Source organism: Loa loa (genome assembly GCF_000183805.2).
Source record: "Loa loa unplaced genomic scaffold supercont3.101, whole genome shotgun sequence".
Taxonomy (NCBI): domain Eukaryota; kingdom Metazoa; phylum Nematoda; class Chromadorea; order Rhabditida; family Onchocercidae; genus Loa; species Loa loa.
Window position 1 is genome coordinate 95,127 of NW_018108281.1, and position 24,878 is coordinate 120,004.

The 24,878-nt window shown below is 31.0% G+C and overlaps 5 protein-coding genes across 6 annotated transcripts in view; 2 read left to right on the plus strand and 3 right to left on the minus strand.

Annotated features, from left to right (window-relative positions):
• Positions 1-1,461, plus strand: part of LOAG_17604 — a 5,523-nt gene extending 4,062 nt beyond the window's left edge. Inside the window, exons 8-11 of one of the 2 annotated variants that reach the window (XM_020450263.1) lie at positions 178-292; positions 425-508; positions 596-819; positions 1,094-1,461. In XM_020450263.1, the coding sequence (XP_020306084.1) occupies positions 178-292; positions 425-427 (118 nt within the window). In that variant the 3' untranslated portion in view covers positions 428-508; positions 596-819; positions 1,094-1,461. The remainder of the gene's footprint in view (positions 1-177; positions 293-424; positions 509-595; positions 820-1,093) is intronic. The other variant, XM_020450262.1, reaches the window with a different exon arrangement.
• Positions 1,462-4,445: 2,984 nt separating this feature from the next.
• On the minus strand, positions 4,446-8,056 carry LOAG_04257 (hypothetical protein; the record flags this gene model as incomplete). Its single annotated transcript, XM_003139794.1, has 8 exons — positions 4,446-4,675; positions 4,841-4,958; positions 5,366-5,457; positions 5,826-5,982; positions 6,623-6,699; positions 7,269-7,356; positions 7,541-7,650; positions 7,927-8,056. 8 exons carry the CDS (start codon positions 8,054-8,056, stop codon positions 4,446-4,448), a joined length of 1,002 nt encoding a protein of 333 aa, XP_003139842.1.
• Positions 8,057-9,163: 1,107 nt separating this feature from the next.
• On the plus strand, positions 9,164-14,014 carry LOAG_04258 (hypothetical protein; the record flags this gene model as incomplete). The annotated part of the gene is made up of 13 exons (XM_020446550.1): positions 9,164-9,315; positions 9,659-9,810; positions 9,924-10,024; positions 10,181-10,302; positions 10,682-10,764; positions 10,986-11,049; positions 11,517-11,725; positions 11,863-11,933; positions 12,102-12,254; positions 12,404-12,524; positions 12,836-12,935; positions 13,359-13,466; positions 13,663-14,014. The coding sequence occupies 13 exons, from the start codon at positions 9,164-9,166 to the stop codon at positions 14,012-14,014; spliced, it is 1,788 nt and encodes a 595-aa protein (XP_020303125.1).
• Positions 14,015-14,512: 498 nt separating this feature from the next.
• On the minus strand, positions 14,513-16,898 carry LOAG_04259 (hypothetical protein). The gene is made up of 5 exons (XM_003139796.2): positions 16,695-16,898; positions 16,172-16,329; positions 15,651-15,816; positions 15,281-15,440; positions 14,513-15,051 (listed from the first exon to the last, which is right to left on the minus strand). Exons 1-5 carry the CDS (start codon positions 16,854-16,856, stop codon positions 14,675-14,677), a joined length of 1,023 nt encoding a protein of 340 aa, XP_003139844.2. The 5' UTR covers positions 16,857-16,898; the 3' UTR covers positions 14,513-14,674.
• Positions 16,899-18,295: 1,397 nt separating this feature from the next.
• LOAG_04260 (hypothetical protein) lies at positions 18,296-23,385 on the minus strand (the record flags this gene model as incomplete). The annotated part of the gene is made up of 14 exons (XM_020446551.1): positions 18,296-18,505; positions 18,921-19,016; positions 19,252-19,338; positions 19,526-19,635; positions 19,747-19,894; positions 20,041-20,196; positions 20,341-20,513; positions 20,864-20,945; positions 21,273-21,395; positions 21,645-21,730; positions 21,942-22,038; positions 22,273-22,499; positions 22,849-22,996; positions 23,254-23,385. The coding sequence occupies 14 exons, from the start codon at positions 23,383-23,385 to the stop codon at positions 18,296-18,298; spliced, it is 1,875 nt and encodes a 624-aa protein (XP_020303126.1).
• Positions 23,386-24,878: the final 1,493 nt, after the last annotated feature.

The window sequence follows — 24,878 nt, forward strand, 5'->3', positions numbered from 1 at the left end:
TATATATATATATATATATATATATATATATATATATATATATATATATATATATATATGTTAGACTTAAAGTGAAACTTGCAACATACATAGTCTTTCTAAATTTCCTTTATTTTACTAAAGATTAGTCGGGACTTCTATTTCGGATTAATTCGATTTATCTACAGTAATTTTCAGATTTTCAATTCAACGTTTACCCGCTCTCACACTTTCACATTTCAAATCACATACTGATTCTGGTAGAAATTCATTCCTGGATATACTATCACAGATCGAGATGGAAGTTTTGGAAGTATGATTGTTTCCAGATTCACTATTTCGCCGATTTGTTCAATTTGTTTATTAAACTATTTCCCTAGGAATAATAGATTCACAATAGTCCTTTGGGAATGAAATACCTCCATTACTATGCGTATGTTTGTAGTAATGCTGGTTTACGCTGGAAATACACATATAGTGTGGTTGAACAGATCGACGAGGATGTTTCGTTCAGCTTCTGTCGGCGGTGGTTCGAATCAATGTTTTTATCTCTTCGAATGTGATAATATTTTTCTATTTATTTTGTTTTTGTATAGTGAATGTTCGTGATTTTCAGGCAAATGTACGAACTATCGGTGAAGCTCTTTTGGTTTATGTGTTAAATTTGCCAAATACAAAATGTGCGCATGAAGAGAATTTCTCAACTTGTTCAATTCTGGCGCCGGGAGATGTTAATAAAAAGCGATTATCAAACTGGCTGCAGCAGTTTGGAAGCAAATCTCGTCCTATGGCTGCTGGCAGTGATTGGCTTGTAGCTAATCTTATGGATACCGTAATCAGGTATGTTGTCACAATCAAAGGATTTATTTGAGGAAAAGTGATTCCCTATTTAATTAAATATAGAAAGTACAACGAAATTGACAGTGCTTGAGTTGGTTCCTGTGTTCAATATTTCTATCAAAGATATATTATTTTCCCTGCATCATTTCGTCTTGAAATTAAAATTAAATCGCCTGAATTTGATTGGAATCATCGGGCTTTATATTACGAAATATAACGGTTTCAATTATATGTTACTGGTGGCTTTAACTTCGGCAGTTTACACTGATTCCAGGTATACTTCCGGACAAACTGTAGTGGAGCCAGTTTCGGTAGCAGAAGTGTCACTTTATGGTGTACTCGAAGACCGCTTAATGGCACACCGAGCAAAACCAGCTGTCTTTGAACTTTTGTTAGCAGCTGTTATAACGCTTTATTTATCAACGTTATACTTTGTTGCGCCGGTGTTGCAGACATCCGTTGAAGTAGTGCTTGTTAAGTTTAAAAAATTATGATTTGTTGATCTCATTTTGACATACCGATTTTCTGCACAGCACTGGAGTACAAGTTTACTCTTCGAGAAGTACTTAATGATCAAACATGGCTATATTATAGCCATATTTGATCATTATGTACTTCTCGAATTTTTTTTTCTTTTTTTTTGGTCTTCAGACAATCATTTCTTGTTGTTAATTTTGGAATCTTCAGATAATCATGTCTGTTGATTTTGGAATTTTCGGATAATCGTTTTTTTCATTTCTAGCAAATACCGGTGCTCTCTTTGATCATGGTATCACGCAATAGTTATAGATGCAGTGCTTACCGGTTATTCCTTGTTATTTCAAAGTTGTTTTAGATTATTACTGATTGCATAAATTGGAATGCCATCAGAAGTAAAAGTTTCCCTTATATATATATCGTACGTTACCAAAAAACATTACGATTCGATCTGAACGGCAGATATTGAGGTGAATTTCAAGGATTATCGTAGAAGGATTAACAAGCAGTCTAGCTGAATTAGGAATAAAATTCCATTGAAAAGTCGGGAATTTCCACTGGTCCTTGTTTGTAGTTGTGACGTGCTGCACATATTCAAATAATGTTATGTCGTATGGTAATACGTATGGTAGGATAAAACTAAGTCACAAACTGTGTGTATATAGACTACATGAACTCTGAGCACAAAATTTATCACTAAATTATATCAATGATTTATTGGTTATTTCTACTTTACGACAACTGCAATGTCCAATTGCTTTCAAATTTTTCCGAGTAGTAACTTATTTTATATGCTAAAGACATTGAAGTTTTCTGGTCCAGCAGAAATTGTTAATGGAAATCCGTTTAGACACAAGAGTAATCTAATTTATGTCGTATGTGGTAAAATATATTGACACTATTCATTAATTTCTATGCGTAACAAGTACCAAAAGTAGCATCGATCAAGCTATCTTGCAATATCTTATCTGTCGTTTTTCTTTTCTTTTTTTTTTCAGTAAGTCATTTTTGAAAGTAAAATTTGCCTTTATGGTTTCATTCACTGATTACCGATCAACATTCTGCAACATTCTACGTTCGTAAAAATATTCTTCCTTAATTCTACATTTCGAATCCACAACTTCGGCATTAATCAAAGGCCTAACAAGGCTGTGTTTTCAAAGCCCAAAAATTGGTTGTTCAGTTCGCATATTATGCATGATATTGACACATGAAACGTGAAATGAATCGTCTTTTACATTTTAACAAGTGTTTATCATATTTGTCTTTGTGATAACAATATCTTTATGATTCTAAATGTTGACAAAAAGTAAAAATTATTTGTCGATACGTACACACTTATTCATCTGAACTGTGTCTATGTCGACCATTTTCCTCGAAAAGATCTTCCATAACTAGATTTTCTTCCCGAATTTTCGAATAACAAAAATTGAAAAACTGGCATGGGAACGAGATTTCGTTTCAACTTTATAAGTTACTCCAACCATCAATGATTCATTAAGTAAACGTAACGTACTCAGCGGAATGTCTAAGAATGTATTACGCAAAGAAAAAATGATATTGGTTGCAAAATGTCAAAAATTGAGAAGACATATTTAAATACGACAAATAATAACGCGAATACTACGTTAGCCATTTCATGAATTCGCGTCTTACGTTACCCTTTCTTTTGGACGGCTGTGACGTAAGCCTTCGGAGTGCGTCAGAAATTCGAATTCATTTGGCGTAGTGACGTATGTAATGCTATCACTATTAATAGTAGCTAACTCTCATCGTTTCTTATAATACTGTAATATTTATCACTGATCAACCCACAGTCTTATCGGATCAGAGGAAGGGCGAAACTAGCCTAATCGTTTGCTCTGCCCTTAAGTAGGATATGGTGACAATTCCGCAATATGCTAATGTGTCATTCTGGATTCGTTGAACATCCTAAATATCCTACCTGATTATTACCTGAATATCTCTTCGCTATCCTCCGGCTCAGTGCCATTGACGACAGTAAAATGGAAGGCTATTACTTGATGACTGTTAAGGAAGAGCAATTCCTCCTGCAGAAAAGCGATAATTTTACAAAATACAAAACATGTATCAAATACACTTATAGAGATTTAACAAAATCTTTGATTAAATTGGATAATTATTAAATTACATTTCATCCGTTTAATCTTTTTTTTGTATTTATTAACTTGCCAATTTTCCAAAACAATCATCCTTACTGATCACAAATACTTAAACTAAACAACTATCATAGATGTTCAACTTTTTTTTCCTTTTATTGATTAGAGAAATAATTAATGAATAATCAATTGCCAGAATAATTTCAATCACTCATTTCAATATTTAGATTGATTAAGATTTGGTTTATAACTCTTTAGCAGTTTAAAGTTATCATTTTACTGATCAAATTTATTTGGTAATAATAACCTATATCATATATATATATATATTTACCAAATGGTACTGTCCTTTATAATATATCATAGTTAAACCTATTAATCCCTTTTTTCAAAGTTTATCATCAAATTCGTGTATGCTAGTAAAAAAAATATATTTCGTTTTGTTTCACAATAACTAAATTCTATCAATAAATTATCACATCATATTCGCATAACACCAAATTAATATTTGTTGGATATTCGCAAGGTATGGCGCGCGCATAATTATCATTGGTATCTAAGAGAAAAGATAAGAATACTCTTAAAGTTAATTAAGTTTCTTTTTTTTCAAATTATTTGAAAATTGTGTCAATAATTTGCTTTTATTTTATTCAAAGAAGTTTAATACTTTTATAATCAAATGGACAAAAATGGTCGCATTATTTTTGGCTAAATATTTTTATTGTTAAGGTAGTTGTAAATGCTTAAGGCTTATCATTTTAATGATCAAATTTTTGTGGTAGTAAAACTTCATATCATTTGTATGAACCAGTTAGTAATCAGTTAATAATGTATTATACAAACCAGTTAGTAATATAGGGTCTCTACAATATATCACAGTCAAATTTACCAATCCATTTTTTCCAGGTTTCATCATTGAATTCTAGGTATCTCAAAATTTATCAGATTAATTTCAAAGTTTTTCTTATTTATTAATTTCTGAAATTTTGTTGTTTGTTTTTTACTAAAATTGTTAAATAAATCAAAAAACTAACGTGTCCAGATGACAAACCGATGACAATGTATTTCGGTTGTATTCAAATAAGGATGAAATGTTGGATCAATCCAAAATGGCATTTCATTGTATAACTTATCATAATCTGAATTCCATGAATTCAAATATGATCCATTATTACCGGACGTCCAAATGAAACCCATTCCTCTCATATGGATTAAACCGATTAATATTGGCACATGTTTCAGATGAATTTCATTTCTTTCTAAAAATGCTAAAAATTGACGATAATTAAGTAATTAATGGATTATTTGTTGACAAAGAATAAATCCAAATTTAATTCTGTAGTGATTTTCGGCCATATTAACTTCTAACTTATTCCGCATTAATGAATGGACTAATAATTAGACAATTAATGGAAAAATGAAACCATAACATTCTGTAAATGCTCTTAATCTCGAAATTTGTTTGCGATTACGTATACGAGCGCTTATCCATGGAAATTTTTTAGAACACATTTTATTTCCCAAATTATAATGCATTGATTCCTAAATTTTAATAAAATTTTTACTACAAATGATTTAATGCTATGTACAAATTTATTTCCCATTTGACCTATTTTAAGTTATTACATTTGACCTTTTCTTATCAAAATTATTTGGTAATTAGCAATTGGGAAAAGCTATTGAAAATATTTTGGAAGTAAAAAATATGAAAAAAGCTGGACGTATAGAACAAAAAATAGTCATTTTATCTTTATGATCAGAGTAAAAGAATAACTCAAACTTCGAATTTTTTTATTGAAGTTTTCCTATTCTGAAAAAAGAATAAAAAATAAGAAATTATTGCTCTTTTTTAAATTAAAACAATTAAGATAAATTATTTCACACATCATTTTATTAAAAGCAAATTTTAATTAATCATTTTTTTTTTCTTTTCTTGTACCATAACTTACTGTCCTTTTGAAATATTTAACAATTGGTACATAGCAAATCTTTCTGTTATCATATTCCAATAAAAGGTAGGAACATTTATCAGACCAACTTCCTGAATCTTTTTAAAATCAATAATTTAATTAGGAATTTAACCAATATTAATCCCTTTTCTTCATGAAGAACTTCTATTTAGAGTCCTATCATAGCTAGAATAGTTTCGTTTTCATTAAAATCAAAGAAGCGGTTATTTAATTTCAAGTTTTAATTCTGCTTAAATTTATTTTTCATTCTTTAGTATCATATATTTTCAAACATTAATCAAACAGAATTTATTTTTATCCATGAATCTAGCTTGTACTATCATTATCATTAATTCAGTTTGTGTTATCATCATCATCACCACAAACAGAAAGTAATTTCTTAAGCGGTATTGTTTTTGTCGTTTTTACATAAGCCAATTATTTCATTTATCCGTTATACCTGTTGAATTTGATCCAACAATAGTAGCAGTGATATCAGTGAATGTTTTATTTGAGACAGTTGAAATATTATTTACATTTACATCCTTCAATAGATTTCCTTTCTTAAATTCCAGATTTGTTTCATCAATCATTTTTGATATTGGTTTGATGTAATCCTTAAAATAAAATTGCTTATAGCACCGAATATTTGCTATCAAAGCAATTTGTTGCATTGTTATCATCAATGGTACAATGATTATTACAGTGATAACTGATATCACTTGCTTATCATACTTTGTAATTTCAAGATAAGGGATAAAGCACTTCATTTGAAACTTTGTGTAATCTGAGATGACATTACTACACATTGTTAAGTTTAAAATTTGAAGCAACTGCAAACGTGACGAGTAGAATTACTTTAGTTTAAGTCAAACTTTTCTTAAAAGATTCAGCCAAATTCTATCAAATTTAACATTGTTAGAAACTATGCTACAATGAATGAATAGATGATCTTTGTTATCAGCTATAAATCACAGTTAACACTATTGTCATATATTTCTTAACAAATATTTATTCAATCCATATTATTTTCATGCATAATTTTAGTAATCAAATGTTGAGTAATCGATTTTTAGTAATTAATTAATCAATTTTTAAACGCAAAGAAAAATAAATTAGTATCTGCTTAAATAGTACAAGATTTTGTCGCCTTCTGGATTATTGTGACAATCCCAATAGACTTAATTAGGATTTTTCTAAAATAGCTAACACCTTCCAGAAAAAACGATCATATTATACGTTCAAAGAAGAACTTACCATAGTGTAATAGCAAATACGGATATATTGCGATATCTTTTCTTCACAATTAATTGCTCTCAAAAATATCCCGTTTTCTGTAAAATATTTTCACAAATGCAAACAGTCAAATTAATTAATAGATCCCGGAATTCAGATTATACTTTGAACTTCAATTTCCATCGAATTTTCTCAATTTTTAATCATTTTTTATCAAAACAATATGTTTTTAGCAAAAATATCAAAAATAAAAAATAAATACTTTAGTAATGTTAGTCCAAAATTTCAATGATTTAAAATGAAAATGATTGTATTAGTTTCAATTTAAAATTTGTTTTTTGACTTCCAATTAATCCATAATTACGAATGAAAAAAAAGCCTGTAAAAAAGGTCTTATCATATCGGTAACTGGTACAACTGATAGGATTAAGGAGGAGAAATTTTGATCACATACATACCTTTATTGTAACTTAAAAAAATTTCAAACATGAATCCGTGGTATTGGTTTGATTAATCAATGATAATATTGATTCATTTATATCATGTGTATTATTGAACCAGAAAAATCCATTAATCATATCAAATGATAATCCTGTTGTTGCTTGTATTTCTTGTGATTTATAAATTTCAAAAACTTGCTGTAAGTGTAAATTTAATACTTCCATACTTCGGAATGTTGGAAATAATGCTGGTTCCATTTTTACATTAGTGTATTCTTCCAGATTTTTACAATCTTGTGCATCACTTACTAATTCCTGTAAATTTCAATTTCACTAATTAATGAATAATTTATTAATTTATATTTATTGAAAATTTTCCAATAAAAATAATAAAAAGTAATTTAAACAATGTAAATCTTATTTTCTAACTTAATTTTTCTTCCGTTTTTATAAGCAAATAATTTTAATTTTTATAACTTAAAAATTCAAAAATATATACATAATGATTGGTATGGTTGATAAATTCAATAATATAACACATTATTTTTTCTTTGCCATGATATATTTCATTAATTTCCAAAATTTGTCCTTTATCATGCTTCCAATAAGCTACAAAAATGATATTTATTTGATTCGTAAAGGACAATGCCATATGCAACATCTAATAGAGATGTGATTAAAGAATTTTTGCGTTTCTTCTTGATGCACAAAATGAATATAATGAATTTACTTTTGAAAAGATATTTAATTAGATGACAACAATTTAAAATTAAATACTGCATTCTTGAGAGAAATTGAAGTTAAAGGTTAATCAACCATCAAAAAATAATACAATATCTTTTCAGAATTGTAGAATACATTTCGATCAACTCCCTTTGGTTTTACCTAACGGATCAATACATGTACAAGTTGTTCCGCCCAATGTGTCACATCGTCGTCGTAAACTTTTATTATCCATTTGATTAGAATATACAGATGTGAAAAAGATCAGAAAGACAACAACTGTTTGGAACATTTCCACCATTAACAATAATTAAATAATTTGAAGGAAGTATATCATTTATAACCTTTGAAAGAAAAAAGGAAACAAATAAAACTAAAATTAAATAATTTTATGGAAATTTATGATTTCAAAAAAAAGTTAATCTCATTCTAATTTTACTCTTATAAGAAGAGCCGTATAAGTTAAGGTGAATAAGATTTGTGGATTTATTCGAATAATAAGAAATAGTGTGAAACGGTTAAGATGAAATTTGTGCTTTCTAATAAAAATACGGTAATTAGAAATTTGTCAAGTCAAATTTTAGGTAATTTTTTTAGCAGAAAAGATGTTTTAATCACTATAGAACGATTACTTTAATTTAAGTATTTAATTTAAAATCTATAACCCAATATGACCAATATTTAGTGGTTTTTTATTTAGTCATCATAATTACGGTTTCAGCTAAACTTTCCCACTTTTTATTTTTAATGATAATTTTTCTTTTAACAAGTACATCTCATTAGTTTTACTCGATATCGATTACCGTTTTCTTCATACCGTATCGTTTTACCATATAAGCTTCGAAAAATTAGTTGCTCTTTGTTCAAAACTCTTTATGTAATTAGTAAGTAATTAGTATTAAAAACTTCATTTGTTTTTTCTTTGAATAGTCAAGTATTTTGTAAACAAAAGAAAGTAGTGGCAAAATAAAGAACAATAAACAATGGTAGAAATATGTTAGCGCACTTTGGTTACGGTAGTAAGCAAGGCGGGAATGTTGAATTTAAAAAAAAGAATGAATCGGATAGGAACAGGGAGTTGAGGGTTGCTAGAGGTGGTGACTGATAAATGATAAATGATAAGTAATAGGTGAACGGCAAGTAAACAAGAAAGTAGGATGAATGCAGGATGAATTTATGCTTTCTAATAATTTGTCGGCTAAACAGTGGGTGATATAGGTGAGAGTATCAAACATATATACGTATATGTCGTAGCGAGTATCGATCGTTGGTAATAATGATATCAAGATGATAATATATCGTGTGATATAGATAAGATGCTGATAAGTAATAATAATGATATGAAAATGTCAACATTTCGCTGTGATAATAAATGAGATTACAGTCAGATAATCATAATATGTCACAGTATCAACGGGTTGTCATCGATGATACTTCAAGTGATGATGATGATGATGCTGATGATGATTATGACGATGATGCTGATAATGATATTGACAGGACACAAGATGATATCAGCGAAGATGACGAAAGTAGTGATACCAATATCCAGTAAGTTTGTTGCAATAATAAGATAGTGTCTGTAGAAAGCCTTGTTTTCCATATTTCAAAACCATTCAGATTGAGTTTAATTTTTCTGATCCAAATTTAAGTTTGAAGCAAACAAAAGATCAGTGATCATAATTCTAGCTTGATCCATTCAGATAAATTATTAACAATTTATGATTTTGCTTGAAGAAAGTGGCAGCGATTTCTAAACACAATGGATAGAAGTATGAGGAATTTTGTGGATAAAATGATAAAATTCAATTTACTTTAGCAATTGAATTTTGTCTGCTGTTAATAAATTCATGTTTCCATCATAATTAATCGATTGTCAAAAAAAAATTGCTAGAAATGTAAGCCGTCTGTTGGAAACGTTGAGCTTCACGAAACGAAACACTTATGGACATCGCATTGATCGTACGGATGATGAAATAACGAGCATCAGTGAGAATACTTACCTGGAAGATAGTTTCCTTGTTAAGGATGACATTTCTTTTGAAGGTTTTATTTTCGCACTTAATTTTCATCATGCTAATATCTGAATTAAGCTTAATAGTGGTCGTTGATACTGAAATTTTAAAGTGCAATTTTTTCTTTTTTTTTTGTTTTTCCAGAGTATTTATCAAATACATCAAGCGATGAGGAATCTTTCAAAAAGAAAAGGAGTATCTACAATCGACAAAATCGGAAAATTGTACGAAAGGAAGCTGACAAGGTTGTTTAGGACTTGGGATGATTGAACTTTTTTGAGAAAATATTTATGATTATTACTGGTTTAAGTATCACACTTGAAAGTGTTCCAGTATTTAAATAAGCTTTGCCATGCAAATGGTTTATTATCTTTTATTGATGCTCTTTTTTTTTCTTGCAGGAAATTGCGAAATCTTCGTCATTATTTAGAAGCAGTCTCTCGGATGTAAGCATTAATAACGAAAAAGTGTCTACATTGTTTGAGCTATATCCTGAATTAGAGAAGAATGTAAATCTTGAGGGGTAATTTGTTTTGCTGTGATTTTTGATCATATAGCTTCTTAAAAAATCAGTAAAATCCTATGATATAATGGAAATCAAGTTAAAATTAGAGCAAAGTAGAGTCTAACAATTCACGAAAAATTGAAGTGTACAAACCTGATGGATAAAATGATCGAGTTATATATAGCATTACAATGCAGAGCTGATTGCTACATACTGTCTTTTAAGAGGTAGCTTTAATAGTAATAAGTATAATTTACTTATCAAGAAGATGGTAACTTAGAGCTTATGGATAAAGTTGAGGGCTAGGAACTCGAGGCAATAACTTAGACAGTCAGGAATCTGGTCTAAAAGAGTTAATGCTAGGTATTATTATGAATTTCCTGGATTTTCTTTTCAGAAATCCGTTAAACAATGACCGTGTCGAAATACACAGTGAATGTGTCGAATCCGATGAGAGTAGTGATGAGAAGTTTGAAAAATGTACGTCAAAGTATACTTCTACAAAGTTTTCTCGTAAAGGATTTTATGTAATCCATGAACTTCCAAAAAATTTGCATATCGATTAGTAAATGGTTAAGTGTGCGAGTGGCATTTGTATTGACGCAATGATTCAGGCTTCTCGCTTGTAACCTATTAGTACGAAGGATTTGAGCGTTTTTTCTGTGTTTTGAAATGAAAATTTATGAAATTCGAATTTCTAGACCTGGACGAAGTCAAAACTCAATCATCTGTAACGAAAACGCATGAGTCACGTGATTTAGATGGGTAATTCTTTCTTGATTGCATGGTTCATTCTTTTTCTCCCGGATTTTTGCTTCTAATTCTTTCCAGTATAGAACAAGATCACAGGGATATGTTGTTTTATCTCTAGTTGTCGTAATTATAGTTTTTTAGCTCCAGTTATCGTAATTATGATTTTCTTTTTTAATTTTACCAGTTGTCATTTTTTGATTATGTCGTTTCATCCTCTGTATACCAGAATATTTTAATTTTAGAAAAAATATTTGAATCTTTTTTTTTTTTTTAAGACGTCTCAATGCTCGGAAACAAGCACAATTGTATTGAAATGTGACGCAGTTTTTACAGACATCTCAGATTATATCATTCTTTATTAAATACTAATCTACAGTGATAATAATCACTGTAATTAGGTTGAAATGGCGGTTTTCAATACAGTTGTTAGCACAATTTTTTTAATAGAGACAGCCAGAATTTAACAATTTATTTTTCAGGTTTATCATGACTGATAACGAACCTGTTATTGAATGTAGCTCAGAATGCGATTCTAATTCAAGCGATAGATCCAATGATGTACAATTGATTGGTAAAGTAATGAAACATATTGGGGATGAAAAAATTCGGCATCATAACACTTCAAGAAATATTAGCAATGAACATGCAATGCATTGGCATCACCCGACAATGGAAAGCGATGTTTTAGGTATGTATATTTATAAACACAATTTTAGAAATTTGTTTTTCCCAACAAAGTTTTATGAGAAGAAATAGTATACTGTTACCGAAAGATCCATCTTAATATATCTAAATTTTTAAAATGATATTTTCCATACTTGTCAGGAAAAATAAAGCAGGAGAAAGATGCCAATTTACTTTTGGAATCACAAAATGCATCAAACATCCATGGAAAGGTGAATTTATGTTTGCTTCTTTCATTCATAATTTATTTAAAATATAATGAAGGATATGCTAAACGCAAAAAAAAAACAGTAGAAAGTTGCAAAAAAAAAGAAAAAAAAGAAAAAATTTTTGAAAAAAGAAACAGTAGAAAGTTCTATGAATTAAATCAGCTTCCTAAGGATGATGACGAAATTTTCCTTTTGGCGCTTTCACAAAATGGACCAGTACACCGAGTTGCTCAGAAGTATACCGCAGTTAAATTTGCGCGAATTCGAGAAGAACTAACGGCGAAGTTGTTCGATGTGTACAGAAGACGTTGTTTCGAAAATAAGGTATAGTTTGATAAACTTTTGATCTTCTTCACTGGTCAAGCTGTATGTTCATTGTATGATTTTTTGAGGGCAAAAGTCCTGATTTTCTTTTCGGTTTAAACTAAATTTAATCTTTTTTTATACTTTCTTAAATTTAGACAAAATTTCAGTTGGATGCAAATATGGTGCTGGAATGGAATGCACGGTTACGACTGACGGCTGGTCGTTGTCGTTGCAAACCAAATGGCACAGCAGATATAGAGCTTTCCATTAAAGTATGTGATACTCCAGGTGAATCACTGATCACTTTGTTGTTCAAAGCATACCAAAAATTTCATTTTATGTATTTAGTAATACGCCATTTCATCGCACTTGATCTTAGGATTTTATAGTAATTGATTACGAAGGATATGAATTGATGTCTTCTTTATTTTCTCGTATTGATGTAAGCCTGTCTGATTTTCTCAAATTTAAAACTAGAGGATAATGACAGAATGTAAAACATTGGTTATAACAATAAAAAAGAAATAGTACAAGAAAAAGATATTATGTTATCAATTTATTTTTAGAAAAGATATACAAATGAGTAATTTTGATTGTAGAGCGGCTGCGTGATACATTATTACATGAAATGTGCCATGCTGCGGTTTGGGTCATCGATCATATCCATAAAGGTGGACACGGACCGGCATGGAAATACTGGTAACTTAATTGCCGTTAATTTTATCGTTTGCGCATTTAATATCTGAAAACGATTAGCTCCCATTGCTTTGAATCTTAACTATTACGATTATTTCATAAAAGGAGATTTAACTTGATATCTAATTTTTTAATTCCAGTTTTTGTCAATATTTTGAAATTAAGTCGAAGAAGATGCTATCATCTATTGAGCGCATACATATATTCGCAGTTTACAACTTATGTATTATGGGTTGGAAAAAAGATATGACTCAACAAGAGCACACACATGATGGATGTGACAAACAGCTTTATATAAGTGTAATGGAGATATTAAAATGGAGGAAGCAGTTTGTAAAACTTTTAAAAAAAACTGTCCCTAGCTAGTTTAAGCATACCAGCGACTTCTATGTCAATTTTATTTCATCATTACTATTCAGTTTTTAGGGTATATCAATGTCAAAAAGTCTTCCCGTCTTTACCGCTTGTTGAACGATGTCATAATTACATAATTGATGCCAAATATTTGTATATTTGTGATCGTTGTGGACAAACGTTAGTCTAATTTCCATTAGTTTTGCAAGTTTTAAAGCGAGAGATTTGAAATTTCAGGAAAAAATGCTGATTTATGAGTAAAAAGAATGACTTATGAATTCAAAATATAAATCCTTCCTTTTGAACATCTGATTGGTTGGCATAATTTTTACATTAATATACGATTACATACTGAATATATTTAATTAAATTGCAGAATTAAACGACATTCGAAATCGCTTGACACTGACCGTAAAATTTGCGGTATTTGTCAGGGACATTTTATCCTAAGATCACGTGATGGGAAAGAATTCTCAACAAGGCCAGCCAATACATTTGCACAGTTTGTGAAGGAAAACTATAGAACAGAACGAAAACCTGGTATCAAGCCAGCAGAAATCATGAAAATTTTATCGCTACGTTTCAAAGAGGCAATCTTTTGTTTAAGGAAAACAGGACAAAATATGTACCGCCTATATACAGTCCCACATAGGAAAGATATAGAACTTCGGAAGTTGAAATTGTCATTTCTGTTGTCAATGAGAGACTCAGTTGTAAAATATCAGTAAGACATCGTGAGTAAAATCATATCTTTTAGAGAATGGTGTACCTTCGATAACAATCCTTCATCATAAATGATGAATTACCTGTAAAATTTGCTTCTCTGTTTCTACTACTTCTTAATAACTTTGGAATGTTACAGGAGAAAGGAACTGCTCTGAAACACGAAGAATCATAACTGCTGAATAAAAGAGAGAAAAATTCTTCCATTGTTAACGGCTTTTCTGTTATTGTTATCAATTTTTCTAATATTTACAGCTGAACTTTACATTTTGTTAATATGAAATTTTTGGATCTTGTATGCTTACACAAATTTGGAATTTTAGAAATTTATAAAAGCCATTCAGATGGTGTAATTTTCATGGTAATCCTAAACTAATCTGACAGAAGCTGAATAGGAGAAATTATCTCAATATTTTTTTAGTTTCTGAAAAGGATGACTGTGATGTTTTGAAACCTTCGGTGTGAACATTTAAAACATATAGATCTTTATTTTAAACATAATAACTTTACATTGTTGAGAAAAACTTCACATTCCATTACGATCCAAAACCGAACGGTGAATAGTGCAAAATGCAGTATTTCTGCATGTACTGGTGATATTTCTTTGTGATCTTACTGCAATCGAATGAAACTTTGAGAAATATCATATTTATAATCATATTAAGTTATGAATATATGAAATCATTTTTTCGCATTGATGTTGATGAAAAAGTGGTGGCATAAGAATGATCGGCCACAAAACTTCCTCTTGCATTAGCGTCAATTCCATAATATTTCTGAAGAACAGGATGTACTGGCGCAAAACATTTCTTATCTTTTAGACTAACTATTGAACCAGACGGAATTCCGAAAAACAGCTGATCAGGCCTCTTTTCTTCCCATTGTTCTCGGGCAGGTTTCCTTTCGTATCCCATAATTTGAGCTAAATCTTCCTCCGCTTTGATCAGATCTTCCGGTCGAGCCAGATATCCGCGACGTCGAGGATCGATATATAGTGAAACAAGGCTTGTGGGCGGAGCTTTGCGTCGTGGAATAGGCCTTCCTGCAATAAATGCAATAAAGTAAAACTTGATAATGAGAAAAATCTCAGTAAGACCAGATGTCACCTTCTGATGCAGTAAAGTGAAAAGTTGGAATGAAGCGATTAGAATTTGAAACAAAAGTTCGAGACTTAGTTATAGACAGAAAATATTAGCTCTTATCAAGGTAAATCAAAGTCAAGAGTTAGGAAAAATTCAGACTCTCGACAGCAGTCAGAGGGGTTTTTGTACCTAATAAGAACCACTTTTCTGGATCGATAGCTGCTTCTAGAGCTGCCGCATCATAATACGCAACCCTAATTCTGCCCCCGGCTTTTTCCACGGCTGCGATTGCAGCTTCCGACGCCCACTGTACTTCCAAATTTACGGCAGAAGCAAAACAATCAGCACCCTGGAATATATGAGACAAGAATGTCGGTTTTAACAAATCACAATTAAAATAAACAATTTTAATACACGATATCCGCCAATAATTCCCACCGCGACGATTCCTATATCCTCGAAAAGGGGAAACAGACGTCTTCTGATGGCTTAACTTCAAATGTAATGTAAAACTTAATATGAAGACGATCATAGAATATGAAGACGAGTGCATCATTACCTGATCTGTCAGCTGTATTCCGAATTGTCTTAATGAAGGTTTGCAATGGTATCTTCGAGTATTGCACAAGGCAGTGATATCGATCAACGATGAAGTGTCTAACCAACCCAAATCAATCAGTCGTTGCAATTCAACCAATGATAATGGTGGATATTCTCGTCTTAAACTAAAATGCTGCCAAAACTTAATAAAATCCCTTAAGACAAATAAACTTGCATTTTTTTGCATAATAAAAATTTTTAATGGGATAAGAAAACAGGAACAGGGAGAATAAGCAACGAAGGAATTTTTATGAGAAAGAGTGTAAAAAAGTATCTCAAAAAGATAGTATGAATTACATCTTGGAGATCATATATCTCTCAAAGATAAACATATGCTAAAAACTCAGTTATTCATTTGCAATCAAATGTTTTGTAAGACTTTCAGAACGATGTGTATCCCTGAAATGATAAGAGCACTGGATGATTTTGCTAATAACAAAATAATCGTTGAAAGTTAGAGTTAAAGAATTAAAGACACACTTAATATCACCGTTAAAGTGTTCTTCTCCTGGAAAAAGACGTTGCCATGGTTGGTAGAAATTGCCCCAAATCCAACCAAGTGGAGGTTTGGCAGCATGCTGAAGCTCACCGATTGTATGTCCTGCTTGATTGTGCAAGGAAGATCTTATTTGACGAGCCTTAAGTAAACTTTATTAATCATTTCAAAGAAAAATTAAAATTAACTAAAAACCAAGTTCACTCAAATTGTAAGAAGTTTGTCCTGAACTGAAAAAAGTTGCTGTTCACTTAGTTTTCAAAAGGTTACAGTAATGTAATTAATACCTTATATCCGAAACATTCAATGAAATGCCAAAGATATGGGCATGGTTTCGTAAAAAATTAGACTATGCTTTCCTCTGGCTGCAAAAGTAACACTACCAATTCTCAATCAAAACTTCGATAAAACAAGATCTTCTTTTGCAGAAATGTTACGAAAACTCAATGCCAATTCAATCAAATTCATATTAACGATATTAACATCAAATCGAAATAAATTTTATACCTGAGTTCTGGCTCCAGGATTATCTCGAAGGTCCTGTTTCTGCACACGGCTTGCATTTTCCACATACTGCAATGCACGCTCACGTGCTGATTTAATCACCTTTGAAGCCATATTTATAAACTGATCTAAATATTTCACAGATATCGCAAACAACAAACCCATTAACCCATGAATATTTTTTTAACTCTCCAGTATTGGTTTTTGTACCACTCCTTGAACTGGTCAAGTAGACAAACAACAAAGTTTATTAATAATTACTGATATAAAACGTCCTTGTTAGTGTAACAGTGCTGCTGTTATTAATACTAAATATTTCGTTATGAACCATAAATAATCTGGAAATTGAATAAGGGCTAAATCAGAATATATAATTAATACCAGATCGTTTTCTTCTCTTTAACACAAGAAACCGCCAATTAAAATGAAATCTGAACATAACATAATTTAAGACCTGCTTGATGGAATATAGAAATAAGGTGACCTTCATTCCCAAGTCCCCTCAAACTCCAAGCAGTGTGGTCAATATTGATTCATAAAAGCATTTGAATTTCAAAAATTCTTCAGCCTAATGATAATAATACGTTCAAACTCCAAGAAGTGATGAAAAACTTCGAAAAAGACAAAAAATGTTCCCGAATTTTTCACTGAAATAAATATTTAACCAGTACATCAATATCGAAATAATTTGTTGCAACAGTAATAAAATATTACGTACCATTGCAAGGAATGAATAATAAACATTTATAAGAGTTACTGCAGCCAGAAAGAAGTCAAATGCTAACATGTACAAAATTAAACGGGATATTGTATGGACAGAACGAATGTCGTACCGAAAACATAGTCATACATCAGCTTAGCACAAATGCTATTTATGCTAAATACGTTGTATGTTTTTTGATTCCTTTGTATACTTTCATAGTTCTTATTTTTTCGATTTGGATACTGTTAAAAATAAATAAATAAATTAGCTGTTTTTACTAGCGAATTTTTCATTATAATGAAAAAGTGATGGGTGACAAACAAAAATAAACAGATTTGGGATGGTTTGCTTGAGAATGAAAAGTGATAAGATTTTATACTGATAAATCTGAAAAATGAAAACAGTTGAGTCAGCGTGGTTGTGAATATTTTGTTCAACAAGTTTTAAACTGCAGAAAATCACACCCGAGATTGAAATTCGGAAAGAGAAGACAAAGATAAGGAAATGATATTTCTGACATGTCAGCTTGATCTATATGATGCCTGTTACAGCGAGTGCAGTGGGGATGATCCCTTTAAAGCTTGCACGAATTGAAGTGAATGTATGAAATGTACAAATAGAAACAGAAAACTTCCAGGCATCACTAAACCGTGAAAATGCTAATCTTTTTACAAGTACAGCAGATTAAGTGCACCAGTGACAAAAGGTAAGAAAGGAAGCAAAAATTCGGAAGAGAGGCCGAAAATAACAGGACATTTAAAAAGTGTTAAATACTTTGACTTGAATTAAAAATGTACTGATCGCCAGTGATTTTTGGAGTGTAAAAACTTTGACGAATTTCTTTTGAGGAGAAATATTGAGCAAGGGAAGAAAAACACCAATGAACAGCTAAATGGACTTTTTACTCAAATACTTGGTAAGCGAGACCACTAAAACGTTGTCGCTTCCAAATAAAGTATACAATACCAACACCAAGTGCTGCACCAAGCAAAAGCATGAAGAAACCAAGAACAAACATCGAACCACCTGTATAACCACGAAATGTGGGCATTGGCAACGGCGCCCAGACTGATGGGATGATGCCCAAACTTGCTTTTGAAAGACTGAGCATCTGGAAAAAAAATATCAACAAAAAATTGAAAAAGATAATACTTTTTTTAGTTAGGGAAAGCTTGGAAGTGTACACTGGGACATGTTACTAATTAATAAATTCATTGGGACGAAAATTTAGTAGGCACCATAGCATTCGCATGTTTATTCAACTAAGGGTCTTGTCAAATTTACTCTGAAATGAAATTTAAATGCTAAATCTGACAGGATCGCTAGATGAATAAACACGCAACTTGAAGAAAGTTTCTATGTCGTCATGTAGGATATGTTATGCCGTAAAAATTAATATAGTAAAAATATTGTACTAAAAGTGGGATAATAGAACTCCTAGACCTTTACGCAACTTCTCACTTACAAAAAATTCAGCATTTGGAAAATCATTACTATGATTACAAAAAAAGGAACAAAGTTCTTACCACCAAACGATGACCAATAAAAATAGGGAATTTTATATCCTTTTCCTTCAGTGTCGCATTCAGTAAGTTAACGGCTGATTCAGCACTTGTTTCATTCTGAAATAACAAGAGTTTTCAAAGAAATCATCAATGGAATTCAACCTACATAAAACTCACCATAGGAACTTTGGGAAAAACGGGGTCAGTAATAACAAATAATGAAGAGAGAATTATTCTTTAGTTGCTCCAAATATCCCACGACGACGGTGTTGCTAAGGAACAGTTCAATATTTCGGATGACTGGATGAGCTAGGGGAGTGCCCAATTTAAAGTAGAAATCTAAAAAATTTACAGATCTATTCCATGTATTTGCAGGTTTAACGCCAGATGCCTCACCAATAACGAAAAATGCCACAACGTTCTCTTGAATTTGCTTAAACTGAAATGGAATTTTCTAAATAACAGTAAAAACGATGATATCGCATCCCATACTAGTTTCCCGAAAAATTCCTGGCAATCACCAAAATCAGCAAAGATTTTTCCAAGTAAATATCAAGAGTTCAAATCTGTAAGAATTATGAAGAATTAAAATGATCAGAACAAATTCCAAAAAATATTTAGCTAACAAAGAAATTAGCAATTCGAAGCACAGAAATATTAGCAACATGCGCCACGGCTTCGCGTAAACCTTCTCGAACTCTTCCAATTCCAAAGCTTTCCAAATCTTTGAGCGTCGCTTAAAAGAATGACCAATAGACATAAATAACAAGTAATGATCAAGGTGAAAATAAGTGATGACACTTTCAGTCTCGATATAGGAAGAATCACAAATTCTGATATTGCTTACTATTCTTGATATTGATATAGAGATAACTATCTTCAACAAGTTTAAGACACGGATAAATGGAAGGTGAAGTTGGCGGGATTCCGCTTCCTGAATCGTTTTTGAATGAATGGAGGCGAATTATTGTCTTCGTTTCCCTGCCTGATTCGTTCTAAAAAGGAACACACATCAAAAGTTACTGACGAATTTTTTAAACCAGTAAAGCAAATTTCATTAATAATTGCACAACCAACCAATGATTGGAGCAAAATCATTTTTAAATAACAATTCTTATTCAAATTTTAATTTCTGAACTACCTTATGGTACTGGACTATTGAATGAAGGAAAGGTGCCACAGCTGTTTCCACAACCCAATCTTCCGTCGTGTAAAGCATTTCAATAACTGTTGAGGTTGTAGGTGAACTACTGATTTTCGTGACATAAACATCCAGTGGTATGTTATCAACTATTCGCTGGAAAATTTTACTAATTTAGTGAAGCAAAAAAGAAAATTAAAATCTCGAATCATTAGAATTAAATTCGCAGAACGAATTTAATTGCAAAGACTCGACATTTGGCTTGAATTTCATCCAGCAAAATGAATATAAAATCTTCACCTTCCCCGCATAATAGAATACCGAATCATTGGAGCTCAAGAACAACTGCGTTGGTTTCTTCAACTCAATTTCTTTCGTTGAAGCATTCATCGTTTGAACATCACCAAAATTTTCATCGATCGCTGATACAGAATTACAAACATTATTTTCCCCATCCAGCAAATACTGAAGTCCTGTAAGTCATAAAGAAACTGTCAGTTTCATTCATATATCTCTTCAATTTTCCATTGATTGATTTTATTAATTTATTTGTGAATACTCATGTATTGCAATCGACACCGAGACGGTACGAAACACCAAGCGACTATACGTTTCCGTTAAATCCCGTACCTTAAATTACTAATCTGTCTGGATAATACAGCAACTAGATAAATAAACATTCTGATTAACAACTAATTACTAGCAAGCAGCTATATTTTTAGATTTCTGGGAAGTTCAGTCTTTCAGTTAATTTTCACTTAATCCTCAAATTTGAATTCCAGAAAAAGAAAAAACTTTTAGAAATTCTATTTAACTAACCAACCATATTGAAAATCGTGAACAATATGAATGTTTGTCACTCCTTCGGGAATTGTTGCGTTTCCCATGAAAAGGCGTATCCTTCCCTGCACGAGCATTTAAACGCATCCAAAATATCCGCACATTTCCATTATAGTACATCTGCACAAATATTGCATACGTGGAAAATACGTCTCTTATGAAATCAGAAAAAATTGAAGCTGGAGTTGATGTAATTTGAGAAACCGGTTTTCACAGCATCATCAGAACTTGTAAGTAAAAATTTCCCTTACAAGAAAAAGAAATTTAGACAGCTAAGAAGGAATTTTCTTTTCAAAACTTTTCAAGATTTCTGGAAAATCTAACCTGGAAGATATCAGAGATACCAAGTGGAAATAAAGACAACAAATGGAATAATGTTTATTATAACTTACGTCAATGTCGTGGATAACTTTCCCGTTAACATCGGTGTAATCGAAGGACATCTCGAACTGGTTCGGGAACATGGTTGGTCTTTTGGCTTCCGGGAAACCATTGCAGTACAATCCTTCGGGCAGCTAGGAAAAATTGGAAACATTAGTATTCTTTTCAGAAATCGTGACCTTTCAAATGAACGGATCAGTTTCCAGAAAAGATGCTTCATGTTTATAAAAGCCAAAAAAAATAAAGTCTGGAAACTTTGACAACATAAAATTTTTCATTGCGAATAAATGGAAAAAAATCACTAATCGATCTGAGAAGAAATAGCAAATAGATCAAGGCAAGAGCACAAAAGGATTCCAAAAAAGTGTAACCGAATTGCTTACTTCTGTTTTCAATTGTGAATCATCAGGTAGCATCTCAAGTTGCGTAATCTCAGCAGAATCATATCCAATTAACATTTTATTAGTAGCTGAAATAAAATTATATCAGGATTAGCAGGAAAATAGAACTGTGCTTATAGAAAAGATATAAAATTAGTAAAGAATTCCCAGAAAAAAGTAGAAGAGTTCAAAAATACAAAGTAAATTTCTCGAATTAGAAAAATTTTTTTGTTATTAAAAAATTTTTCCAATTTCAGGAATCTTATTTATGTTTTCATGGAAGAAAAAATAAGAACGTACCGTTAAAAGCAGATAATCGCAGAGACAAAATATAAGGATTTTTCACAGCTGAGGAATACGATTTCTGGGAATGTTCCCCTGCGTATGCTGCTTCTAACTAAAATGCACAAATCAAATGATGCACAAGAAATCTCAGATTTTCTTCATTTATTCATAACATATGTTACATTGTAATTTAAAATAAACCGTATGGAAATATACACGCAATATTATACTAATGCATCATCAAAACTGATCAGACCTTCCCAGTGACGCTTCCCATAGCACGAAAAACTGGCTCTCTTTTCAAAAATCTAAATTAAAATTAATCGAAGATTCCAATTTACAATACCTGCATTATTTTACCGTGTATTTTACCACAACCAAGCCATAAAACTGCATCAATCCCACCAACTTCCGTTTCATTCTGTAAATGACCGTAGTTGAAATTGTAATGCAAAAGGGAAGTGATCAATTCAGCCATTGATGTACCAGTGAAATTGAAGCTCTCAGCAAGCTGCGGCTGTAAATACACTGCCGGCATTGCTGCAGCACTTGGCAAAACCGTACAAGAAGTTTCTGAAAATTGATTTGAATTAAAAAAAAAATAATTTGGAACGACAAAGAGAAAAGGATACACATACAATGAATTGGACAAAACTGTTTGACGTCTAGGATTCTTTCTGGAATCATAAGCAAGTATATAGTTGTGTGAAGCCCAGAATCTCACTGCACTGCATAACGACAGCTTTTTTAGTCCTACATAAATACCAGCCTTTTCCAATATTTTCACTTTTCATCAACCTTTCAGTACCTTGATAAGCCACCAAATAACCAAGAAGGTCAATGAGATGTAAAGACGACGGTAAAAAAACAAATGAAATATTCCGAAAGTTTTTTTTCTTTCCTAAAAGAAAACTATTCTTACCATTATAGGTGTAACTGCGGCTTCCGAGGATGAAATGAGTTGTACCAGTGGAACGCGATGAGACTGTAATATGAGTTTGGTCTGTTGTACGGCTTTCGGTGATCAAACTTGTTACGTTCGTAATCCAATTTGTGTGGCGAACCACTACCTGAATAGTTTAAGATTTTTCTCAAAAAAAGATGAATCAGTATAATGTTCAAATTACCGCAATATTAATTATTACTAATTCGTCAACTAAAAAAAAAGATCGTTTTTTTAAAACCTACTAAAACGTATCGTTGTTCTCGAATTGAATTCCTTTCAAAGTGCCAATCAATTATCAGATTTCAAATGTCAAGTACCTGAATCCAAGGAATAAGCATAAAAGAAAAGTTTAATATATTTTTATGTACAGAAAAGACCTACCTTATAGTTAGATTTCAAAGCCAAAGTTTTTGGAAGCGAATCATTCTTCTTTTTATGATCAAAATCATTACACTTCATTCCGTAGCAATTTACTAACACAGCCGGTAATAGCACAAACCAATAGTAGTTCATAATTGCTGAAGAAAAGTAGTAAATAAAGGATGAAAAATTACGAACAAGATGAAGAGTGTATCATATCTATCATATTGTATCATATCATTTACCATTTCACATCTAAATATTCCAATTATCAGATTAACTTAAATGACATGATATGATGGAAAGGTAAACGGTAAATGATCTTGTCAAATGTAAAGATTTTATTCATTATTGATGAATAATCCAAGAAAAAAAGATGACAGAGTGAACGGAGAGAATGCAAAAGTGGTTAACTATCAATGAAATGAATGGAGCAAATGCAATATGTAATAAATAAACCAAAAATCGTACAAAAAATCAGTTAAAATGAATCATCGTTTCTTTTCCAAAATCATTTTTTGCTTTCCCTTTTCATAAGCGAATGAGAAATTTTTTCTTTTCCTCAAATGTTTTTTTTCAAATCTTAAATATGAACTTTAATTTTTCCGATGTAAACATTATAATAATATTATGATCGTTGTGAATAAACACAGCTATTCCACCTCAGGCATCACTATTCAGGTATTACTACCGAGAATATTGTCAAAATTCCAACACCTTGGCGCCGAGCCAATACTGCATACTGTAACGCAAATTATCGTTCTTTGTCACCATGATGGTACCAGATCAGCCTTTCAATGCTCCTAACCTTTAACCCCAATAAGAATATATATGTGTATATATATGTCACTATCATTTAAATTAGTAAATAAACATATGAGATAAAATGTTTCGAAATTTTACATCATATGTGGATCATATTTTTGGTGAAAAAACATCCTCTACGTCTTTGTGATATCTATGTCTAGAATCATATGACAATGCATAATAGTGGCCAGTATAATGCTATGTATATACTTATCACTTGCTTATTCACCCCCTATTCTTTATCATTCTTCATTTTCGTATTGTTTAGAAATGAAATTAATTATCCGATCATTCTAAGATGATTAATTTGATTATAACAAGAAAATCCTAGCTGATTTTGAAGTTTCTAATGTATATTTTCTGAAACTTTTGCTCTATCCTATTTTATCTTTTCTGGAAACCTTAAACGAAATGGTATATTAAAAGTTTTTGGAAGACATGAAAGAATCATATTTTATTCTTTTTGAATCACTTAACACACACTTGATATCTTCTGAAATCCTTAACGAATCACTTTTTATACTTTCTGAAGCATTCCATTTAGCATATTAAAATACACCAAAAATATTGTTGTTTAGTAATAGAAAGTTATTTTTGAAATACGGAAAATTACGGAATGATATGTATATGTCCAATACACCAATACCTTTAACACTTTAGCCTTTTATTAATTGGAAAGTATTATTATTATTATTATTATTATCATTATTATTATTATTATTATTATTATTATTATTATTATTATTATTATTATTATTATTATTATTATTATTATTATTATTATTATTATTATTATTATTATTATTATTATTATTATTATTATTATTATTATTATTATT

Excerpts from the sequence above, each read along its gene's own strand:
- LOAG_04259 (XM_003139796.2), bottom strand. The coding sequence starts at position 16,856 with ATGGGTTTGTTGTTTGCGATATCTGTGAAATATTTAGATCAGTTTATA. Across the intron at positions 15,817-16,171 it reads CACTTTAACGGTGATATTAA|TTTAAGACGAGAATATCCAC; the intron begins GTGTGTCTTTAA and ends GCAGCATTTTAG. Across the intron at positions 15,441-15,650 it reads GAATACAGCTGACAGATCAG|GGTGCTGATTGTTTTGCTTC; the intron begins GTAATGATGCAC and ends CATATATTCCAG.